Source organism: Asparagus officinalis, chromosome 3, assembly GCF_001876935.1.
Source record: "Asparagus officinalis chromosome 3, Aspof.V1, whole genome shotgun sequence".
NCBI classification, from domain to species: Eukaryota; Viridiplantae; Streptophyta; class Magnoliopsida; order Asparagales; family Asparagaceae; genus Asparagus; species Asparagus officinalis.
This window is the reverse complement of record NC_033796.1, coordinates 21,306,572-21,315,742: the sequence shown is the minus strand read 5'-3', so window position 1 is coordinate 21,315,742 and position 9,171 is coordinate 21,306,572. Positions and strand designations below refer to the sequence as shown.

The 9,171-nt window shown below is 38.8% G+C and overlaps 3 protein-coding genes across 4 annotated transcripts; 2 read left to right on the top strand and 1 right to left on the bottom strand.

Annotated features, from left to right (window-relative positions):
• Positions 1–9,156, bottom strand: LOC109834754 (GDSL esterase/lipase At4g10955-like). Its single transcript, XM_020402774.1, has 2 exons — positions 8,921–9,156; positions 1–588 (listed from the first exon to the last, which is right to left on the bottom strand). Exons 1-2 carry the CDS (start codon positions 9,080–9,082, stop codon positions 1–3), a joined length of 750 nt encoding a protein of 249 aa, XP_020258363.1. The 5' UTR covers positions 9,083–9,156.
• Positions 2,229–5,052, top strand: LOC109833322. 2 transcript variants are annotated; one of them, XR_002245197.1, is made up of 3 exons: positions 2,229–4,379; positions 4,465–4,887; positions 4,963–5,052. XR_002245197.1 is itself a non-coding variant. In XM_020400956.1 (3 exons), exons 1-3 carry the CDS (start codon positions 2,251–2,253, stop codon positions 4,897–4,899), a joined length of 2,481 nt encoding a protein of 826 aa, XP_020256545.1. In that variant the 5' UTR covers positions 2,229–2,250; the 3' UTR covers positions 4,900–5,052. The 2 variants fall into 2 exon arrangements, 1 of the variants encoding a protein (XP_020256545.1); XM_020400956.1 differs by having other exon boundaries at positions 4,465–4,701; positions 4,785–5,052.
• Positions 5,702–8,298, top strand: LOC109833323. Its single transcript, XM_020400957.1, has 10 exons — positions 5,702–5,816; positions 5,894–5,953; positions 6,027–6,251; positions 6,323–6,564; positions 6,654–6,866; positions 6,946–7,050; positions 7,126–7,242; positions 7,364–7,500; positions 7,612–7,966; positions 8,055–8,298. The coding sequence occupies exons 1-10, from the start codon at positions 5,717–5,719 to the stop codon at positions 8,127–8,129; spliced, it is 1,629 nt and encodes a 542-aa protein (XP_020256546.1). The 5' UTR covers positions 5,702–5,716; the 3' UTR covers positions 8,130–8,298.

The following is a 9,171-nucleotide window of genomic DNA, read 5'->3' as shown; positions in this document are numbered from 1 at the left end:
CTAAGCAGTGGCAGCCGACGAGTGCACGTGCTTTTGCGGCACAAGATGCAGCTTGTGATCGAACCACTGCTCAAGCGAGTGCGCTTTCAAAAACTTACCAATCCCTTTATCATCCTTCTTAATATTCTTCAGCCTCCTCCCCATCTCCTCCACATCACCCTCCTCCACCTCCCCTCCCTTCCTCTCCCCTCTATTCACATACATCACCGCCGACCTCATGTAATTCGCCGACAGCGTCTTCGGCCACGCCCACCCGATATTCACCAGGCTCCCATCGCTCGCCGTCAACTGAGCCAGAACCAATATATCCTTCTTATTCTCATTCCTCTTCTCCTCGAAGAACGGTATAAACCCCATACACACCAAATCGTCAGGATGCACGTACAATCTCGGCGCCCATCCGTACAAATGCTCGTCAGCATCCTCATCACTGCCCAGCGCCGATTTTAAAAGATCGGCCAAAATATTCTCGAACTTCTTCAGCACTGAGTTCAGCGATCCCTTTTCTGGATTATCCGACCCGTAAGTGAGAGCTTGAAACGGGGGGTTAAACAGAAACGTGTCGAATTCGGATTTGTCCATTCCGTCCTTGATTACACTAGTAGAAAAACTAGCAACCTAGACGGAACAACCTAGACGGAATATTTTTCCGTCTAGTTTGATTCAAACTAGACGGAATGAATTCCGTCTAGTTTGTTCCGTCTAGGTTGACACAAACTAGACGGAATGTTCCGTCTAGTTTGTTAATCTAGACGGACAGATCAACCTAGACGGAATTTCCGTCTAGGTTGCCTCAACCTAGACGGAAATTTCCGTCTAGGTTGATAGGTCAACCTAGACGGAAATTCCGTCTAGGTTGCTAGGGCAAATTAAACCCCTCTTCAGCCCCCTCCTTCGGCGGTGTCCGTTGCGGAAATCAGTTTAAAAGGTATGATTTTTCTACTGAGCTTTAGAAATTTCAATTTTATTATTAATTATTGTTGAATTTGGTTAAAAACCCTAATTATGTTGAAAAATAAACGAGTTCAATTCTGAAAATCCTAACTTAATTAAATACATGTTAATTCATTTGAACAACACTAGTTATCATTATTGAGTTTTAAACACTTATAAACCCTAACTCATTTAAGTTTCATTCGTGCTATAAGTATGTGTGATTATTTAAGTTTGTGATGTGAAAATATGTGAAATAATTTTTTGTAAAAAATAGAGTGATATATAACACATTATAAATTTTTATAATGTGTTATAATCCAATTTAGGTGAATAAAAAAATAACGTTATCCCTAGACTTCCGTCCAATAATTACATCCAATTATTTGGACTTATAATATATGATATACGACTCAGATTTGGGTAGGAGACGAAGTTTTCTTCCAAAAATGAGCGTTTATTTTATATTATAGGAATAAAAAATTGGTACTGAAATTCGTAATTATTGGATCTGTCCTTCTCGGACGGGTTAGGAATATAGTAGTGCATACATCCAACTTTGTATACTTTGTATATTTTCATTCTTGAAAGTTTTGGCAGCACGTATTCGTTGTTCTCCGTGTACAATAAGCGTATGTTGTTCTGCGTTTCGGGCTATTGCTGATACGCATAATAACATCCGCACAGTGTACAGGGAGAACAGCGGGTAGGTGCTGCCGAAATTTTCAAGAAATGAAAATATACAAAGTATATGAAGTTGGATGTAAGCACTACTATATTCTTAATGGATAGAAGCCTTCCTATGACAGCCGATCAATTGGTGTAATTAGTTTCTACGTACGTTTCAAATATATTTTATGTAGAACTAAATTTATATTGTTAAATGATATATGAACGTATGTTAGATTTGTTTTGTATGTATAAGAGTCATGAATGTACTAGTAGTTGTGTGATTTGTCGTAGTTAATAATTATATATAATTTACAGATGAGGGTAATTCCTGACAAATCATGGATAGATATCCCACGGCTTCATAGATTTCGTGACACACGATACAAGGAGGGATGTGAAGCCTTCATACGTTATGCAGAAATGAATCCGAGAAAATTAGCAAGTGGTGCTATGTATTGTCCTTGTTGCATGTGTAGGAATTTGAAATTGCTGAATAGTAATGATATACGGATCCACCTAATGAAATCAGGTTTTGATGAAAAATATAAATATTGGAACTGGCATGGGGAAGGTATCACTGAAGATGAGGATCCAAATGTGCGTGTCGGTACGTCCGGTGGACAACGAATAGATGACACAGAAACAATGTTGAATGATATTTTTCCTCGACCTAGAGAATTTGAGGGTGATGATAATGTCGAGGATGATATCGGAGATAAAAGTGAAGATGATATCGATGTTGAAGCTGAAGAAGTAGGAGATGATGGAAGTGCCGAAAATATTGATGATATGCATTCCTCCGCAGAAATAGAACGAATATTGAAGCTACTAGAAGATAGTGAAAAGGACTTATATGAGGGATGTACCGAGTACTCCAGATTTTCATTTATGCTAAAACTCCTACACATTAAGACACTTAGCGGTATGTCAGATAATTATTTTGAAATGCTTCTTGATTTGCTTCGAACTGTAATACCTGGAGGAGTGAATAGCATACCCCAAACAACTTATCAAGCTGAGAAGATTGTCGCTGCTCTGGGTCTAGATTATAATAAGATTGATGCATGTCCGAATGATTGTATTTTGTACCACAAGGCCAATAAAGACCTTCAAGAATGTCCGACATGTGGAGTTTCTAGGTGGAAACAACGTACAAATTCTTCAATAAGGATTACAACGGAGACAGAGATAACACAGAAGAAAATTCCAGCCAAGGTGCTTCGACATTTTCCATTAGCTCCTAGATTGCGAAGATTGTACATGAACAAAGAAACGGCGAAAAATATGAGGTGGCACAAGGAAGATCGAGTAGATGATGGTAAATTGAGACATCCTGCTGATGCGGTAGCTTGGAAGCATGTTGATAAAATTTATCCTCGATTTGCCGAAGATTGCAGAAATGTAAGACTGGGTCTGTCAAGTGACGGATTCAATCCATTTGGGGTAATGAGCTCTGGTTGGTCTACTTGGCCAGTTGTACTAATGCCATATAATTTACCTCCATTGCTTTGTATGAAACAGCCATTTATGATACTTTCATTACTGATACCCGGTAAACATGCACCTGGAAATGATATTGATGTTTACTTAGAGCCTCTAATTGATGAGCTGAAACAACTATGGTCTGAGGGTATTGTAACATATGATGCCCATTTAAAAGAATCGTTTAGATTACGTGCTATTCTATTATGGACGATTAATGATTTTCCAGCCTATGCTAATCTGTCTGGGTATTCCACAAAGGGAAAGTGTGCTTGTCCTGTATGTGGTCCGGAATTTGAAGCTCTTCAATTACCACATAGCCGAAAGAGTTGTTATTGGTTTAATCGAAGGTGGTTGCCCTTGAGTCATAAGTACAGAAAATTATCAGCTAAGTTTGATGGCACAGTTGAGAAAAGAATGAAGCCGCGTCAACTCACAGGTACTGAGATCGTTCAATTACTTGAGGGGTTTCCAAAAGTTGTGTTTGGGAAAAAACGCTATTCTAAATTTAGCCCGCTCAGAGTAAGAGATTATTTAAAGTCAAAAAGGCCACTGAAGCGTAAGCGAAAGGTCCGGAAAATGCAAGTTGAGGAAGAAGACCAAAAATTACCTAGAGGATGGACTAAATTTAGTATCTTCTTTCAGCTACCTTATTGGCAAAATCTTAAAATCCGCCACAACTTAGATGTCATGCATATTGAGAAAAATATATGTGATAACATAGTATCAACTCTCCTACAAGATGCAAACAAGTCGAAGGATGATCTACGGGCGCGCCAAGATCTGACTGCTTTGAATATCCGAAATGATTTGCAAGCTCAAGATGTTGGACTTAAAAAATTAAAGTTGCCTCCGTCTCGTGTTACACTGACAAATGAGCAGATGCAACGATTTTGTGAAATTCTCAAATCAGTAAAGTCTCCGGATGGTTACTCTGCTAACATTTCAAATAATGTCCAAGTGCAAGAGCGAAAACTCTTAGGTCTGAAGACCCATGATTATCACGTTCTTCTCCATCAATTGCTTCCTGTTGCAATCCGTAACAATATGGATAAAGAAGCGTCGAAGATTATTATTGAGTATTGTGGGTTTTTCAGAAAATTATGCTCTAAAGTCATAGATGTAGATGAATTTAAAAAACTTGAAGCTGAGGTCCGAGTTACTCTATGCAATATGGAAGTAATATTCCCTCCTTCTTTTTTTACGGTTATGGTCCATCTTACCCAGCATCTTGCAAGAGAGGCTAGAATCGCCGGACCTGTTACTTATCGTTGGATGTATCCGATTGAGAGGTAAATTATATTTTTTTTTGCATTCATTACTTGTATATGCGTTTTTGAAATTACCGTGCTAATAATTAGTTATTTTGATTCTAAGATACTTGGGCTCCATGAAACATAATGTTCGCAATCGAGCTCGTCCAGAAGGCTCGATAGCTGAAGGATACGTGGCAAATGAATGCTTTATTTTTGCATCACGTTACATGCGCCAGAAGAAAACCACGGCTCAAGTACCAGATAAGGAGAGAAAGCGTGAAAAATATCCGAGATCTCTCTTAGAACAAATTCATGCATATGTGCTGGAAAACCTTGATATGTTCGCAGACTATCGAAGGTAACAAATAACACCCGAAATATAGATGAGACTATTCATTTTACATAATGTTCGCAATGCAAACTTATATATTGTTTATGTAGGCGACATTTGGAGAAGCTTAAGAATGAAACAACCGGTAGGAATGCAGCGCATAATATTCAGAAAAGACATAGGAAAGAATTTTCTGATTGGTTAAGATTTGATGTAAGTATTTAACAATTAATTTATGAACATTCATAATATAACATCCCCTAAATATTCTGAAATTTTTTGTCTTAGGTTGATAAATCACTTCTTGATGGTACTACGTTACCAGATGAAATTATTATACATGCACAACGCCCTTATTATGAAGTGAGACGTTATAATGAGCATTTGATCAATGGATATAAATTTCGAACGCTAGAGACTGATGATAGGAGGGTAACTCAGAACAGTGGGGTCATGGGCTTGTTTGCTCAAGAATGTTTTTCAAGTACAAGAGATCAGAACCCAATTCTAGCTGACATACTATATTATGGCCAATTAGAAGATATTGTTGAAGTAATTTACGGGTTTGGTAAACCAAAACAATGTACTTACACGATGTTCAAGGTTCGGTGGTGTCCTGCAAAAAAGCAAAAGGATCATTATGGATTTACACTTGTCAATCTCCATCGAGAAGTATATACGGATGAGAAATTCATTTTTGCAGAACAAGCTGATCAGTGCTTCTTCGTGAGAGATCCGAATGTCATATCTGATTGGGTGGTTTTGTACAAGGAGCCAAGATCTGTTGTTCTACCTAATAACAATGAAAAAAATATTGAAGAAAGTGAATATAATTATAGTGAACCAATTGGTTCATCTGATGATGTTTGGCAAGAATTCTCTTACGCACAGAATGTGGCGTTGGATGTAGGTATGTAATATATATGTTACACTGCATTAAAGTTTTTTAGCTAATCATAATAAGAACAATGCATTTCATAATAACTTATCTCATGAGCATGTATATTTTTTTTCTTAACTATGTTAATAATTGAAATTGCAGATGAGGAGGATGAGGAGACTCTTTGACCTCGAGGGTGATCGATCACGTAGTATCACCCCTGGTAGTGGTGCTGATGATACACTACCATCTCCGGATGCAGGTATAAAAATTAATTAATACTTTAATATATTTTATCAATTATTAATTATCTAGCTAATAGTGATTAATTTGTTGCAGATGCGGGTTATTCATCACCTGGCCCCTCTGATGCAGTACCAGAACCATCCCCTGATGCAGGTATTCAATATTATAATGCTCAATTATAATGGTTAATTAAAAACTATATTAATGATTCTCCTTTCTTATGTAGGGGATACTTGGACACCGACATATCCATCTTATACATTCCACACGGACTTGCGGCCAAAGACACAGGACTATCTTAGTTTACCTTTACCTCCAGCCTCTCATAAGTCTATGGCTGACGCAAGGAAGTACCATACACGTGCTGCGAGAAAATTAGAAGAAATGCGTGAAATGATTGAGACACGAAAGAAGGTTGCACTCGCAGCAAAGGAAAGAGAGATAGCGAATGGTAAATTGTATAAATACTTTTAATTTTCACATTTGTATATTATATGATATATTATCATGTTATTATTGTAGGTGCTAAGAAGGATCGTATCGAGAACAGACGTGGCGGAGGTAAGCCTGATTCCAAACAACCGCCAAGAGGAATGAGGGCAATAATTCGGTGGAATAGTTCTAATTTGCCCGTTGGTCCATGGTCGACCCGCTTGAATGCATATATTGGGGTTCTAGTGCGTAGAGCGACCATTATCAACCCTTATTTTCAATTTCGAGAACTACCATGGAGCGCATACGAGGCGATATGGACAGCGCTTATGGTAACTACATATTGCTATTACTTTTTATTTATTAATAATTAGTATTTGATATTAAATTATCTTTCCTAAATGTGTATGTAAATCTACAGGACTGCTTCTGCCTTGAGGACTTTGAGGGGGCTTGGAATTATGTGTTCAATGTTAAGGTTGAAGTAGTTCTCAAACAATGGAGGCATGAGATCAAACATGAAACCTATGACAGGTATGAGGAGGACTGGCAGAGGTTTTTAAACCTCGACGCCCGAGTTGACGAGGTTCATTTCACAGCTCTCCTCATGTATTGGGACAGCGATGCCTCCAAGGTTAGTTTCATGAAAATTACTTTATACTTTTAAGATATTAATTTATTGCATATTTGCTAATTTTTTTCTTTTAAAAAAGAATAAATCCACGAAGGGGTCAGAAAATAGAAGAAAGAAGCTGCATGACCACCACTTGGGCTCACACTCCTATGCCAATCTGGAGGATGTTTATTGTCAGGATACGGTAGATTTCCGTCTAAAGTTTTGATGAATTTAATGATTAGTATGATTATGAGTGTGATAATATATAATATGACAGGGAAAATCATTAATGCCAATACACTTGAGGGCGAAAGCGGCGTATGGCATTTTCCGTGATAGATATAGGGGTGATGAGAAGAATCGAGATAAGATCAAGGCAAATCTCGAGTTGGTGGTGAGAGTTATACATATCTTGTGTAGTATTATTAATTCTATTTTGTTGTTAATATTATGAGGAAATGAGAACACAAATAACATTGTCTTTACCATGAATTAATTATATATTTGTGCTTTAGGAGGGATTTGAGGCTGCATCCAAGGAGGCTGCAACTGTGTATATGTCGCAGCAGGAGGAACAATCTGAGCCGGACCCTCACATGCTTTCTGCAGAGGACAACATTACTCTCACACAGCATTTGATGGGTCATAATAGGTATGGATGTAGAAAATTTGAATCAATTTGAATACTACATTCCTATTTATATTTTTTTATCATTATTGAATTCGAGAGGTAAATTTAATATTTATTTCTCCCTAAACATAGGAGAGGGAGATATCCTCTGCATGGTGTTGGAGCTTCACCCGGCGTAAGCATGAGGTCATCCACAGCATCCTCCACACCATTTACATCCATGAGAGCAGCCCCGCCTCGGTTCCAGGCTATGCCATTTGTCGCACGTATCTCTGCATATTTGCTTGACAAGATTGACTCGGAGCTACATATCCAGGTGACTAATGAGATGACAAGAGTTGCGCTGACGGCGAACTCGATGGATGATCTCCTGGGGTATGTCATGCAATATTTAAGCGGTGTGATTCCTCATGGCGCGTATGGTGGTGTTATACGGATTATAAGCTCGCTTGGCGATAATTCCGGTGCTGGTCAGAGCAGCACTCAGGTACCTTATTTTTTTCTTAAAATAATAAATTCATTTATATTTAATATGTATTAAACACCCCTTAATGATTATTCAATTGACCATTCAGAGTGGAGATATTGGAGGGAGCAGCACACGTTCTCGTAACCAGGATAGAGATACTGCCGACGACGACGACCGATGAGGTTTATGAGGTTTTTTGTGGATTTTTAATGCAATGAACAGCTTTATCTGTTATAACAATACTTATATGCGTGTTGGATGTTATAACAATACTTATATGCGTGTTGGATGTTATAACAATACTTATATGCGTGTTGGATTTGTTTATTACGCTGGAATTGATTATATTATGGCTGGGTCTGTGCATTATGTTGGATTTGTATATTTTTGGGTTTGAATGGAATTGTCTAAAATCTTGATTATATTTGGATGGTTGGATGTATTCATATATACAGTATTTATTGTATGTATTCATGTATTGGTGTAATTGTACAGGGAAATACAAATTGTAATATATTTTTTTTTGCTGGAAAAAGAGCAATCTAGACGGAATTCCGTCTAGTATGAACCAAACTAGACGGAAATTCCGTCTAGGTTGTAATAATCAACCTAGACGGACTTCCGTCTAGGTTGGTTCCTTATAGACGGAATTCCGTCTAGGGTCAACCTAGACGGATTTCCGTCTAGGTTGAAGATTGATCAATCTAGACGGAAATCCGTCTAGTTTGATCCAAACTAGACGGTAACAGAATAAACCAATCTACCTAGACGGATTTCCGTCTAGATGATCCAACCTAGACGGATTGTAGACCAACCTAGACGGAAATTTCCGTCTAGGTTGGTCGTTTTTCTACTAGTGTTAGCTTGACCCCGACGGAGATGGCGACGGCTGCGCCTAGAGAGTGACCGGCCCTAGACGGATTGTAGACCAACCTAGACGGAAATTTCCGTCTAGGTTGGTCGTTTTTCTACTAGTGTTAGCTTGACCCCGACGGAGATGGCGACGGCTGCGCCTAGAGAGTGACCGGCGATCCAGAGTTTCGGGGCCGAGCCTTTTTGTGCGGATGTGTACTCCGAGGAGGTGCGGACGAATTTCTTGACCTCGTCTTTGGCGTGGAGGAGGCGGGCAGTCATGTCGATGGTTTTGGTGAAGAGGTTGGCATCGACGAGGACGTCCCAGAGGTTGGCGGTGCCGCGGAAGGCGATGACGAAGGCTGGGGCGG